General features: G+C 37.5%; 1 protein-coding gene across 2 annotated transcripts in view; it reads right to left on the reverse strand.

Annotated features, from left to right (window-relative positions):
* Nucleotides 1–4778: 4778 nt before the first annotated feature.
* Nucleotides 4779–15468, reverse strand: part of CNOT2 (CCR4-NOT transcription complex subunit 2) — an 82119-nt gene continuing 71429 nt past the window's right edge. For both annotated transcript variants that reach the window (XM_048301818.1, XM_048301817.1), the window contains exons 9-15: nucleotides 15107–15227; nucleotides 14839–14995; nucleotides 12973–13034; nucleotides 12827–12876; nucleotides 11926–12026; nucleotides 11205–11349; nucleotides 4779–5919 (exon numbers count right to left, since the gene is read on the reverse strand). In XM_048301818.1, coding sequence (XP_048157775.1) covers nucleotides 5833–5919; nucleotides 11205–11349; nucleotides 11926–12026; nucleotides 12827–12876; nucleotides 12973–13034; nucleotides 14839–14995; nucleotides 15107–15227 — 723 coding nt within the window. In that variant the 3' untranslated portion in view covers nucleotides 4779–5832. The remainder of the gene's footprint in view (nucleotides 5920–11204; nucleotides 11350–11925; nucleotides 12027–12826; nucleotides 12877–12972; nucleotides 13035–14838; nucleotides 14996–15106; nucleotides 15228–15468) is intronic.

A 15468-nucleotide genomic window follows, 5' to 3' on the forward strand; every position in this document is an offset into this window, starting at 1 on the left:
GCCAGCATTTGTGGTGACAGCACTCCAATGGTGGAGGCTTGTTGCATATAGCTTTCGTAACATAAAAAATAAAATTATAATCACGTTGATTGGTCACTTACCACCTGAAGGGAAGCTCCAGCTCTGCTTTCTCGGTGTAGATGGGCTGTGACTTCTTTCTGTCTTACCTCCTGAACAGCTGGCTTTCCATACTTGGTTCAACTCCCTGCAATCCTTTGTACATAAAGTGCTGTCAGATGAAAATTAAGGCAACAGCTCACTGGGTGACAGAGCATCCTTGAGTTAGTCCTCCTGTGTGCATCCAACCCCTACATCATCCACAGCTGAAGGAGATGCTGAAGCTGTATTTTAACTGGGAATGGCCCTTAGCGTTCACCAGGTGATCTCATTGATTTTGAACATCTGCACAAATGACTCAGTCAAGATTCAAAGTCTATTTGGGTCAATCGGAAGTGAAAAATGATAATCAATGCCTGATCAATGTAGCAGAGTAAAGCTAAGTTCCATGGGCCTGTTGTGAAGATTTTAGCTCTGCTGTCACCTGCTGAGGGCAGGAGTCAGGATGCTGGCTCCAGGACCACGGGCTGCAGCACGAACCACCAGGGCTGAGAAAGCCGGCATACATTCAATGTCTGTATGAAAATCTCAACAGCAGGACAACTGGTTGCTGCCAGCTCTTCTGGGCCTGTCCTTGCCCCACAACCAAGGGACAGCCTTACCTGTGACCAACTGCAGATGACCCACCTGGTACAGCCAGGGCTGAGAACACCTCTGCCTTGGTCAGGCACCCGGAGGCTGGGCTGCCCATGGTGTGGCTCCGACACCACATGACCCAGGCCGCTCCTCCGGACTGGGCTCACACCTGTTTCCTGGCACAAGCCTAGTGGCGGTCCTTGGGATTCTGACTGCACCTCTTCCAGGAAAGTGTCAGTAATGACCTGCCTTTTCCAAAAGCAAATGACTATACAAACAACAGAATGCCTTTTTAAAATCAATCCTGTGATGCCCATCAGGAAGTGAACCGGCCTTCCAAGGGAAGATCCCTAGGGAACAACCAAACCAGCCCTTTAGTCAAGAATAAGAGCTTAGAGAACACTGAAGAGTTTCCACAGAGGTTCATTAATGTCTGCACCAGAGCAGCTTTGGGACATCTGGCTTCCTTTCACTCCTCATCAGGACTGTTTACAGCCGATGCAGGATGGTCTAATCATGAAAACTGGCTACTTCACTGGATTGTTTGCTAAACCAAACGGAGTTTAAACAAGTCATTTTACAGAAAATTATTTTTGGTAGTTTCAGCAGGAAAAACTTGACATACACTCACATAATATCAAGAAAATAATATGAAATGCAAATGATAAATTGAAGCCTAGGAAAATAATACACAAACTGGGTTAGCACTGCTAATCCAGAAGTGAGTTGAACCAGTAACAGTGAAAACTATTGTTCAATGTGCTTTAACATTACTTTAAAAAAAATAAAGTTTACCTCTAACAGTAAAGTGGTTTTAAGTGATAAAGCTACTGAAACAATTAAAGCCAAAATTTCAAAGTAATCAATCCAGCTGCATTTCCTCAGGTCTTTTTAATCTACTGAAAGCTTTCAGATTTATGGAAATGAGAGCATGCATGCTTATCATAGAGAAACAAAAACTTTTTAATTTGCATACTACATATGAAAATAAAAGCATAAGTTGTCAATCCAGACTAACTGCTTAGTCCAAATTAATGCATTACCAGAATTCAACTTCTACTACCATAAATTTTGGGCAGTGGCAAATTTTGAGGAACACAATGAAAAGACTCTTGAAAACTAAGCACATTCAGAATTTTTGCTTTCATAGAAGCAATTGTTATATTTAGGATCTTAAACCAAAGCACTGTCTAGCTACCCCATGCTTAAGATGGAAGCTGTGCATTTAGAAGCTTGAGTGTGACAGATAGCAATCAAATTTTCCTTTTTGTTTCATTCAATATCCAGTCATGGAAATTTTCAATTGGAAGTTACCAGGAACTGGGGGGGGGGGGGGGGGGGGGGGAGAGGGGGAAGGGGGGAGAGAAGTTTCTTTTAGGTGTCTAGTAACTTTAAACAGTGTTACTAAGAAGACAGACAGCTTTCCTCCAGAGCCCTGGCCACCTATGAGCCACTCAGGACCAAGCTGATGGCCCCACAGACCTCTGTTTCCCAGCACTGCCTACATCATGCCAAAGACTGTTTCTGGTCTCTTCATGGTCAACAGAAAGAGTCCCTCAAGACTCTGCAAAAAATCTTGCACCTGACTGCAATACACAAGTTCTTACTTGGGTATATTCTCCCTATTTTTTTCATGGAAACTGTGAAATGGAAACAGACAAGTACAAGAAGTACTGGCTTGGGGACAGCGAGGATTCCAGACATGACATATGACCAAGTGATATGATTATAAACATCACACCCATGAGGGAGTGGTGTGGTCAGTCATGAATCCCAACACAGGTGCAGTTGACACTTCATTGAAGGTCACAGACACGTGAAAAATATTTTTACCCATGTATTTGCAGGCTTCCCTGGATTACTTGGGTCTTCAATTAATCAAACCCTGAAGGTTCTCATGTACTTATGTAGTTGTGGCACCAGACACTAAGGTGGAGGAGATTGAGTGCTGGGTGGTTTTTTTGTTTGTTCATGTTTAAACACCCCAGTGGAGCATCCTCAACCCCTTCTGCCATGACTCTCTGCTACACCCTTGATTTTTCCACAAGCAGCATGGTTTGAATAACAACTGTTAAAATAGGAAGTGTTTTCTGCAATACCATGTATAATCAAATCAGTGAAACTCATGTTAACCCTGGAAGTAGGAAGCAGTGGATTAGCAGAGAAAGTGGAGCTAACTACTCAATAAAGATTTGTAAACAATGCACAATAGGACTATGAGAGCATGGTGGACAGGCCAGAAATAGGAATACTTCTTTCCAAGAACATTGGGTTTTCTACTCAGAACTTACCTTGCACACTGTTGTACAGAACTACATTTATGGGGAAAAACACCCACCTCAAATAAAGGTATTTTAAAAACAGTATTCTAGTATCTCCCTATTCATAGAGTTAGTGGAATGTGAAAACATATTAAATAAGCCTCAGACCTTAACTGTTGGTCTGAAAATCTCCAGGTCAATTCAGCCACCTACCTGCCACATGAGCATGTAAATGAGGGCTGAGGTTTTCTTCCTTTGAGTAAAAAAAGCAGTACCTTTTTTTCAATTTTTTAAATTAATAAGGTATCAGTTAAGAAGTGGTTTCACTCTTACACCTTGTCTTCTGTTTTCTTGCTTCAACCCAGAGTGTAATATGAAATTAAGTCACAGATTCTGAAGTCTCCATATACACTTATTTAATTGATAAATGAGAGCCAGACTCTTCTTCCACCTGGAAGGAGCAAAGCACCAGTTCCATGCTCACAGGTGAGAAGTTTCCCAAAATCAGGCATCTCACATTTCTGAAAGACTGGGCAGTTGAATACAACTGCATCATCAAGTATTTTTTGGGAGAACTTAGGTTTCCCAATTTCAGCTTGTTTTTAAAGTGTCACAGGTATTTAGTATTTTAATGTAACTGATCTTGCTCCCTCTACCATATGTAGTTAATTTCCACAAATACAGTAAGAAATAATTACATTTGATTTGAAGATGGAAATACTACTTCAGCAATCCTTACCAAATAAAAAAAAAAAAAGAGCAAAGGTCATAGTGAGCCTCTGACAGTAAAAAATGTAACATTAATTGTGGAGGGAACAAGATGCTTTTGGAAAGTTATCGTTCTGAAAATTTATAAATTTATGTTTGGATAACCAAACAAGTGTTTGAATCTGCTTCGGTTTGAGAAAAAGGGAAAGCCACCATTTTTTTCAGCTGTATTAGCTATCATATGGATATCATATGGATTATAACCATCCCCTTCTTTCAAGCTGGAAAAACTTTGTTTTAATCATAGAAAAAAATATCAACAAGCTTATATTCTTATATTTACTATCCTAAAATAGATATTAAAAAAAGTTTAGAATTTAAAATTTGCCATACACCTGATACAGAACCACAGCAAGGCCACTAACGGTCCAATTTCCGAGCATAATTCAATACATGCAAACAAGCTGCTTTTGCACTACACAGAAAAATGGGTCAAAACATAAAAACAAAATCCCAGGATTCACTGACACATCTTTTCTTGCTTTGGCAATTTCAGGTATTTTTCAATGATCTGCATCACCAGAGGCAACTCAATGAGAAGTGGCAACCGTATCTAGAAAAAGAAAACCATCCCAACAGCTCAGGTTTTTCTTCCTCTGCTCAGAACAGTTACAGTTTTCAGAACCAGTCTATATTCAGTTTATTTGCATCTGGAAGTTCAAGTAGAAGCGATCACCAAATGAAATGTATTTCTGTTTTAAGTGGGAAGACATCAACATGGAACTAAGCTGTGATCAGTTCTAATCCAAGTTTCTCCCAAGCGATGAATTCTTGAAGCATCTACCATTTGACACGTTACTCACCCATTCTTCTAAAAATTATTTGCTATTAAAGAGAGGGGATCTGAAACCAAGGTTAACCAAACTTTTTGGCCATGGAAACTTTACTGTGGAAAAGAATATGAAACTCTCATAAATTTACTTGTCAGCAGCAAAAAGACTCTTCAAGTGTCTTAACCACTGTACAGCTCAATAGTTTTAATACTTCAATTTTTTTTTCCATTTTTCATTGTTGAAGAAATAATTTCACAATCTCAAATCAAAGTCAACACTGCAGTGAGGAGAGCTTTTCTACTTTATTACAAAGAGAAGAAGCCTTTATGTGGTCAGAAAATACAAGATTGATCTTTTTTTTTTTCTCTTCCTATGAAACGCTGCTGTTCAAACAGCCAGAGTGAATTGTCTCAGTTCACTTCTTTAAGTCCCATCACATTCACTTGGGTATGGATGTCCTTGGCTGCTGAAAATCTGGCCCTTTAGTGCACAGGGCGACAAAGTAGTCCCCTGACCAGCAGTTCCAGAATGTCCCGTTTTCATATATTGCATCCATGCACACCTCCTAAAAATGAGGTACAGCAGGGCAAACATTTTCCAAAATAGATGTCATATATATAATATATACACATTCGTACATACATACCTTTATTCATGTGATGTCCAAAAATTTAAAAAAAATGTACACATTTATTACAAAATCGTAACAAAGACTGGACAGTGTTTTGCTCATTCTGGAAAGATGAAGCTCAGTAATACACAACTCTGGAAACTAACCAGAGACTGTGGCAATATCTTTCTTCTAAACAGTCAGATATTCTTGCATTAAGCTTGGCGAAAACTGCCTTTCAAAAACAGAAGGGGAAGTAAAATGAAGGAAGCAAACCTTGCTCATCTTTCCAAATGAAATACGAGAAGGATCTTCACATAAAAATGCACAAACATTTTTTATTACCAATAGTGCTACAATGAACAATGCAAATTTTGTTGTCTAATTTTTTGTCTTTTTTCTTTTTTTTTGTTTTTACATTTTGGAAAACTAAGTGGTAAACTTTTGTCAGTGTACTCGCTTGTCTTTACAGACCCAAGCTTGTCTGCTGGCAAAAAAGAAAACAGAAACAAAAATTCAGACCCTGCTCAAACTAAAGAAAAACAATTACAAATTTAGTTGTTGGGCAGCACATAATTAGTAAGGCAGGACCTCAAATGGTGACCCTTCACATGAGCCAATTGCCAGATCCTCAAGGAATTAAAACCAGGATGCCTGAGCCACATCAGTTCTGCAGTTATGTTGAGTATTGTGCTGAGACAGCCATACCCCAAGAAAAGGGAAGTCTTTAGAAGGCTTGCTGAGCAGGGTTGTAGTTGAAGGTTGATGGCAGATGAGGCCTTTCTTCTAATTTGTCATATTCCAGGTGGAACTCCTACAGTTAAAAAAAAAAAGACAAAACCAAATAAAACAATGTATCATTAACCTGTCAAGACCTGGTCTACCAGCCATATTGGAAAAGCACAAATACAGAGGAGATCAAGTACTAACTTATCCTAAGGCAAAACCACATGACTTTGCTATCTTGGATTCCATATTTTAAGGAGAAAAAAGGAGTAAATTAAAACAATCCTAAGCCATTACACCCACGACACGTAGGCTCTCCTATTCTTTTCAATGTTACACGACCCTCAGAACCCTTGTTATAATCTCAAACAATTTGATATATGCACGTACACAAAAAACACCATCACAGCATGAGCTGAACTATAAACAAAACATGTCTTTCAACATGTCAGGAGAGGCTTATTTTGGATGAACTAAAGTTTGGGAATATTTTTGTGTCATACTACCAGACCAAATAGCTTCAAGATGCACCAGGGGAGGCTCAGGTTGGACATCAGGGAGGTGTTCAAGAAACAACTGGACTTAGCACTAAGGTCTATTTGACATGGTGGTGACCAATCAAAGGCTGGATTTGATCTTAGAGGTCTTTTCTAAACTAAATGATTCTGTGAAAATGTCCCGGTTTCACCTTTGGAAACATTACCTAAAATGCTAGAGACAAAATACTGAGGCCCACTTAAGCCAAAATTTATCAAAATATTCCACCACATTTCATACTCATATTTAAGTCCCTGACCCACCAAACCTGAAAGTTTGTATTTTTCAGACCCTTTCAGTAGTTTTTAACTGTGTCTCATCCCTATTTTATCTTCATTCAAGGAACAGGGTAAGCAGAAGTTTCAGAACTGTTTTTTAAGTGTGGTTCTTGGTAATTCAACAACAACAACCTTGGACATACACAGATAATTTATTTTGCCTAACTTGGTGAACCTCAGCAGAACATCATCTGTGTCTGCAAAGCAAACTTACCCCACTATTTTCACACAGACATGAAAACATAGAGTAATGAAGAGACTATTTTAGAACACTCTCTGAAATGATTAAATAGCGTAAAATTCAGTACACGTAAAACTGTACTAAATTAAAGACTAAATCCATGCAAGAACAGAAATAAAATCTAGGGAATCCAACTTTCAGAACTCTCTTCTTTCAAGGCAAAACAAAGTCCATTTAGCACAGAAAGAACATTCAGCATAGTAAGGAAACAAAGTAGTGGAAAATGTGAAGCATTCTGGATTCCTCTAAGAATATTGTCCCTAAAACTGGAAAACCCTAGCAAAACCTATGTGGGGTTATAGCCATCTGCACTGAAACATTGCACATCTGCTCCATTTCTAGTTCCCGGCTCTCTACTCCAACCAAAGACTTTTTTAGGGCTTTTTTTTTGTCTGGTTGGTTGTTGGGGGTTGTTTATTTATTTAGGTTTAGGTCATATATACACAAGTGAATTGCTTCTGGCATTCCTACTAAAAACTGCATGCCAGTTGGTCTACGTTCTCTTTTTGTGCAGATGCTGAGACTGAAGAAATACTGCTCCCTCCTTGGGTAAGAAGTAAGATCAAAGGCTGCAAGTCCATGCACGTACTTTGGTGTCAAAGGCTGGATTAGGTTGGGTGGATCTTAGAGGACCTATGGCAAGGGTGGAGAGGGACTTTTTGCAAGGGCATGTAGTATATGACAAGGGGAGTGGCTTTAAGCTGAAGAACAGTAAGATTTAGATTGGATATTAGAAATAAATTCTTTACAGGGAGGGTGGTGAGGCACTGGAACAGGCTACCCAGAGAAGTTGTGGATGCCCCATCCCTGGAAGTGTTCAAAACCAGGTTGGATGGGGCTTTGAGCAAACTGGTCTAGTGGAAGGTGTTCTTGCCCATGGCATGGTGGTTGAACTAGATGGTCTTCATGGTCTCTTCCCACTTGAACCATTCTATGATTCCATGATCTCCAGTAATTCTGCAGTCATTTTATAATAACAAGATACCACTCAAGCTTTCTCTGCCTTTCATGGCTGTCAAGGTTTCTATCTTGCACATAACCATGGAAGGACCTGCAGATACTATCTAATCTATGGTCAGCTTCAATCAGTTAAGTGAACTTCCACAAGCTCTGAAATGCCTTCAAAATTACCCATGGAAAACTGCTAAATAAACTGGTAAGATACAGTTAAGTATCAGAAACCAGACAGTATCAGTATCCTAAAAAACGGTTTTCCAAACTTACGGTTGTTGCAAGCCTCTACTGGCAGTGGTAGCTGTAAACAAAGTGTCTGGAATAAATGCTCAAGAGGCTGATAAATCCTTTGTGTCCCACATTATTTGATTTTTCTTGAAAGAAGTTATTCAGCCTTCTTTACTTTTGTTAAAACTGATCTAGAACACTAATCTACTAAATCACAACTGGTTTATGTTTTTACAAACGTAAGTCTTACAACTTAGTTATCTAAAGTAAACTGCTGTATTTCACTGCAGCAGTACTTCACACTGCAGTGTAATTTAAAATAGGGACAATAAATATGTAAGCTTATAATGCAAAACACACATCTGCAAAGCACAACACATTTAGAGTATGCGCTGCCCTATACTTGAGCATCTACACTAGAACAAGAACCAAATTTATAAAGCACCTTGAAAAATAATTGAATATGCACATATAAGAGACAGCAATTTACAAGCAAGTATTACTGTCTGACTGCTTCAAAAAGGACTAGTGAAACTGTTAAGCAGCAATTATTATTGTGGCCTTCTAAGGAACTGATATTCCCAACATCCACTAATAACGTAGCAGTTATAATAAGAGACTGAAATTTATCAGAATTCCTTTTTTTTCCAGCTCCTTATAGGTCTAATTTCCTGAAGTATTTATTAATTACTTCTGCATTTGTTAGAAAAAAATTACTTGGCCATACTTTTCCTTGCATTCAAAGCAACACAGATTTATCAAATATTGCTGCTTCTTGTTTGGGTGAGTATGTATTAGTCTTCCTCAGAGGAAACCTCAACTCCAGAAATTAATACCAGAGGTAACAACATTACCACAGAATGCTAAGATCACACATGACATACATCTAAGTTCTTATTTATCAAAGGTGCAAATGTCAAAGAATTATTTCTAGTATGCAATTCCTTTTCCACGCAACAAAAATCTCAGTTTTCCCCAAAATCTTTCTCTAGCTTCCTGTGATCAATGCTCAATTTGCCTGCTCAAAGTTAAATAAAAATTTCAAAATAACAGTCCAGTTCAATTTTTTACATTAAAGAATACACAAGCCTAGAATAAAAGATATTACTGCTTCTTATGGACATTGGGGGGGAATAAATAAAATAATCACATTCCTGGTGAAAATACCACTGCAAGTGAAAAACTTTAGAAAATACTATCCCTCTCCTTACTAGCTATCAATTGCTTCTTAATGTTGGGGGAATTATTTTCAGCATGCAAATAAAAAGAAGCGAATCTATGTAGATCTTGGGAAAAACCATACAGAGGACAGTAGTGACTCCTATCTTTCCAGCACCTCAGGAGTGCCTAAGAGGAGGATGTAGTGTGCATCACTCAAGCACTGGATGCTGAGCTTCAGAATAGCACTCAGGATTCCAAATAGAGACAATATTATCTTAAGAAGTAATGCTAAAGCATCAAATAGCAGCTGCATACATTTACTACAGGTAGAAAAAAGAGACACTGAAGAGGTTACTCTCCTTATACAATGGGCACCACTTCCTCCTAGTAAAAGGAAATGCTGTGTGTCCACACAAGCTAAAACCACAATTCCATTGATATATGAAACTACATGAGGCTCTTATTACTCATAAATAAATGGAACACGTTCAGTTGACTCCAGAAAAGAAATCTATCCTTTCAAAAGGTAATTACTTCCCCTCTGATGACCTTCGGCAATAATAAAATAGCTTTAAACAGCACCCTGGGGGAATGTAAGGAAGCATACTACGCAAACGAATAACTCAAGTAGAAACAAAAACTTTCCTTTTATTTGGGTTTTCTTTTTGAGGAGTGATACTTTTGTTTAGAAGTTTTGGCATCACCTTGCACTTAGGAAAAACCATACAAGCAGGGCTCGCCATTGAAACTGTCAGTTACAGACCCTTGCATTTTCCTGCGGCAGGAGAGTCAAGGAGCCACACGTGCCATTGGACTAAAGAACCTCCCATATCCTTCGGGGCAACTGGAATGTTAATTTCTGATGGGAGCTTGCAGAAGCTATGCAAAATTACTGGGTGGAGGGAGTGGGGGAGGAAATAAAAATAGCCTGTATCTAGTTAATGTCTAGATGGCAAAACTTCAATATAGACAGAGGAGGACACTGAACTTTATTGTCTTTAAAGCTGATGTTTAAAAACACAACAGACGTAACTATTTAATGCAATGTCTCAATCTCCAAGTATATAGATACAACTCGCCCACAGAAATGAAATGCCTTTTCAGCAAATAATTCATAAATTGGGCTGCAGGTGAAAAGAATTTTCTATGAAATACCTAAGCATGTAGAATCACAAAATATAGTTCCAACATGCTGGAATCACATTTGTTGAGTTCAAGGTTAATCTGATTTGATCTGCTAAGTGTTTTTTAGAGAAAAGGAAGAGTGTGATACTGTATCTACAGATGGTCGGACATAGAATATTATTGACAGTATTAATGGACAGAATGAGACAGAGATTATGACAGCTGGGAAGGGAAAAAGCTATAGCTTTCTGATTTTTTAATGCCTCTTGGTCTACAATACAGAAACAAGCATCATGGAAATATGCCTCCTGCTCAGAAGAAGTTATTCATTTCAAAGAACACTGACTTTCAAACAACAGAGCATGGAATTCCTAAGTATGGGTAAGGAGAGCCTGTACCCAAAAACCAAAAAAGCATTCCCTGCACCCATCCCACAACCATTTTAAATTCCAAAGTGAGGTGTGGTAGCATCCTATTTAGTTTTCTAAAGCAAAGTAATAAAAGGTTTGGAAGTAAAACTTCTAAAATGCCAAATAATGTCTTCCGTTCCGTAACTGTATACTGTGGGAAGAGCTTTCACTTTTAACAAAACTCCTAAAAGAAGTTTTATGTCCTTCTATCTGCCAAAGAAAACCGGAAATAAGAGAGACAGCTCCTTATTTTCCGCAAGCAAGCCAGTGTTTCAGACTACCTTTATTCTCTCAGACATCAGAAATTAAGGTAATGAACCGAAATAGCAGGAGGTTAAGTTTGAGATTTTTGTGAAGAAGATTTTTGTGTTTTACTTTTGTCTTTGTAAAAATACATGGCTGACGAACTTAAAACAGCTACATAAGGGAAAAGAGATACCTTAGCTACTTTCCTCCAGTTAAGACAGTCAAAGAAGTAGTATGTTCCCCTCTCGTACGTATTGGTTTTCATTGTTGGCTCCATGCCGGGTGCCCTGGTGATCCATACTCGTTCCTCTTTGTGGTATCTCCAATCCCGGTTAAATCTTCCATTTGTAATAGAAATGAAAAATAATTCTTAGTGTTAGTTATCTGAAATTGACTCAATAAACTAACTTTAAAGGTTTCAATCAGAACGGTACAATGCATTCAAATCCCAAACAAAATTTCTATGACATTGTTAAACCTGTGATTTCATACCTCTTCCACACAGTTACTACACCTCAAACTAAAACACATGAGAATCTTCAAGTCTGGTATGTTCAAACAACAAACTCTTTTAATGACTATTTACTGGTTCTTGTTTTGTTGATGATAGGTAAGTTACACATTCAATAACGACTGGCACCTGCCATGTTTTCCACAGTGCTTCATAATGAAAAATACGTGAGACGGGCTTTTGACTTCCACTATATGAATGTAAAAAAACTCTGTACAAAATGACACCAAGGTTGGAGGAGGTATTTAAAAAAAAGATTTACAGTTCAAGATTGACTAAGCTTCTTGCTTTCAATGTCTAACTTGTTGGGGTATTCTGCTGTTTGGGTTTTTTTTTAACATCTGCTGTTTTATTGTTGCAATAGATTAACTCATATAAGACTGACAAAATAGTTTGAACGTACAGCTCTACTGCTGCTAATAGCTGTAATACATCTCCTCCATTCATGTAATAGAGATAAAACAGGAGATCTTCTCCATATCGGCCAAGTTTTATTGCAGCCAGCTGCAAAAGATTGAAGAAAATGAGGATGAAAAATCACAACAGATAAATGTTTTAAAACACACTACCCCACTTAAATAACACAAGGATACATTCAGAACTTCCATCCTTCCATTTTAAGTGTGTTGAAAATGATATTCTAATACAACAAGAGTAATAGTTATTAAAACAATCATTTTTTCTTCACTTTTAGTTAACCTTTCCAAGTTAAAGCATACAATGGAAAAATACAGATGTAACAAATCAGCAAGACAGAATTTTCTCCCTGTATCTGTGTATCCTCATCAACTTATTTGATTTGAAAAAACCCAACAAAACAACTTCTGCATGTATTTGCTCCCTTCACGCCCTATTAAGTAACATTACTAAAATTTCTTATGCTATTTTTCAATGATGCCTACAAACAGCTGAAAGAAAATATATCTCAAAAAAATCCCCTTTCATGTAGATACGGAATACAACAGATAAATGAGAACACAATTCTGAGCTTATCTTAAGAAGAAATACCTCCATTCAATTTGGCATTTGAATTGCATCACAAAAAACTTCATGTTCACGTGAAGGGCAAACTCTTAAAAACATACTGTGCTTTTTAGCTAGTCTTTTGCATGCCCATTCTCTTTTTGTACGACATAATGGGTGCTTGATGCATCCAATCAGCCTGTTAACACACCAGTGTTTCTATAAAGACTGAGGACATGCACAAAATGCACTGATTTTGAACCTTACCTATCTGAAAGAAAATTTCAAAAATTACTGATAATAAATTAACAAAAAATGCACACACACACACACGTACTCACCTTATCCCTAATGTGAATGTTAGTTAAGTATTCAGATGGAACATGGAAGTCTAAAAAAGAATCGGAATTGATGCAACTATTAAGACATGTAAATGAATATAATTTGCAAATATTGATATTGAATTTAATAGTTACTTCTCTCTTACCTATGTCTTGAGGTCGACAAGGTGATGATGCCCACGGGGATGCAAATTTGGGATAAAGATTTCTGAAGAAAAGAGAAAAGCATAAATTTATAAAAATTAACCCCCAAACCAACCAACCAACCAACCAACAATCGTTCTCCACCACCAATGTCGCAAACTTAAAAGCTGTATCTCACAACTAAATCCTTAGCTGGGGTGAGAAGAAAGAAGGAAACCTTCCTAAAGCAGCTACATTTATTAATTTTCTTTTTAATATGCACAGCAAGGTTGCATTTAAACTGCCATGGGAAACGACAGGGTCAAGATTTCCTTTTAAATCTTTCCTTCAACTTAGGTGCCAGAGGTCCCAACCTTTTCCAGGTATCCAATGTTATCCAGGGTTTCAATTTAACTAGGAATAATTGTCACAAGCCTGGTGGGTTCTGATTTATTAGCCTATGATTTAAAAGGGAAAGAAAAATTTATAGTGGTAGGTTGCTTTTTAAAACTAACCAGTAAAGATTTTACACTTCTTCAAAACAGGAGTTAGAAGGGTTAATTTAAACCACTAGCGATATATATAGAATTCTACAATTTTGTTTCTAAAGAACATTTATTGTGCTCATTTTTTACGTCAGACAGGTATTTTTACCAACCAAACTACCACAGAGGGCAGAAAAATTTGCCTTTTCATATGTGACGTAGTTTTAGTTTTTCAAACAACAATTCAGAGGGCACGCAAAGAACATTTAACACAAGGAAAGATCGCAGGCCAGACACTGAGGTCTGCATGGGCTGTTTTGTTTGCAAAGCTTTTCTGCAGCATAAAGTAAAGCCAGCATTATAATATAGGAACTGTCTGAATTAAATGTTAACCCTATCCTCTCCATCCAAGAATCTAAATACACTATATATAGTAATTAAATACTAAAAATACAGTTATTTACAGCATAGCTGCTAAGAAAAAGCAGAATAATAAGGAACCATTTTTCCTGTGCTTGATATCCATATTCATCAAGCTTCCCTGATTACATGCAACTCCACGTAAATTTATGAAAGATGGAAACTATATGTGTATGCTGTCTGGTCTTTGTTTTTTTAATCAGTAAGTGCAAACTTTGCAATACATATACTACTCTGTCTATAATGCTAACACTATATAAATGTGTGCTGAAACAAAATGGTGTGAGATTCTCAGCCAAAAATCAGAGCACCAGAAATTAATTTTTTCTTACAGTTACAGTCACTTAAAATATACCAGTTTTGTCCATACTGATCTGAGTTCCTTCTGTAACTAGTGGAAAAAGAGAGGCAGCACCCTGTATTGGTTGGTTATTCATCTCACCTGTTGGAAGCACTTCTCCTACCATTAGTGCAGTCACTAACTACTTTTCTCCCCATTGCCTCTACAGCAAACTTGGATGACTAAACTAGTTCACTTAGGTGAACTGAATCACTGGAAGTTAACTATAAAACTACACTTTCATTTAAACTGATCCAGTGCAGCCTAACACTGCAGGTGTTCCGTTCATCATTACACTAATATAAATTGAATTATCCCCAAATTGCCCAGAGTTAAGTGTAGATATCCCCAAGAAATATTACTATTTGAAAAGGAATGTACACATTACACTTATAAACAATATACTATCAATTCCTTGAAGAAAGTCCTAAAGAAGCTAGGAGAATAAGCAAAGCCACTAGGTTTACTGAAAGCTTGCCATGAAGCTTCATTATGAAAATTTTATTTTCCTGTCATTACGTTTTCAAATTTTATTTGGCAAAATAGCTTGTGGGTTTGACAGTCAAGTGAGCTAAGTGAACGTACTACGAATGACGGCATAATAAAACCAAAACTGAAGACAAGATTAAAACACAGAAACTTACTCAGGAGAGTTGAGATTGAGACCTAGTGTTGTTAAATCACTTCCTAGTGCAAGGTGTACCATTCCTGGATCTGTCTCTGCTGCCCTGATGAATGTTAACAAGCCAATCATTCCAAACTGGTCCGTCACCATCCCTTGAGGAATGTTGGTAACCCGACCTAGGCAAGAAGAACAAATTAATTTTCTCCTTTTAAGTAGTGGAGCAATCAACAAGGCGATCTAAATAACTGTCAAAACTTTTAAAACAGAAAAAGTGGAATGACACATACCATCAGGTAACACCTGGATCCCTTTTTTCTGCTGGTTGTTGTTTTGCGTAGTTGAACTTTTATCTCCAGGAAACTTGGGCCCATCTGTGCTGGATGATGTTTTGCCTGATGTACTCAAATTCTATTAAAAATAATTTGCAGAGTTGGTATGGATGAAAACAAACCAAAATGAAAATACTTTTGACCATATATTTTCATTCAAGCACTCTAAGCCAGTACATCAAGTTACTCCAATAAATGGCATCAAGCTGAAGCTCCTGAATTCTGTTGACAAACCTTATGTACTATTTAACATTTTCCAAAGTATACCTGTCATACAGTAATTACTATTAATAGGCTAAAGGTTTCCAGTCTAAAAGACT

Source organism: Corvus hawaiiensis, chromosome 4 (assembly GCF_020740725.1).
Source record: "Corvus hawaiiensis isolate bCorHaw1 chromosome 4, bCorHaw1.pri.cur, whole genome shotgun sequence".
NCBI classification, from domain to species: domain Eukaryota; kingdom Metazoa; phylum Chordata; class Aves; order Passeriformes; family Corvidae; genus Corvus; species Corvus hawaiiensis.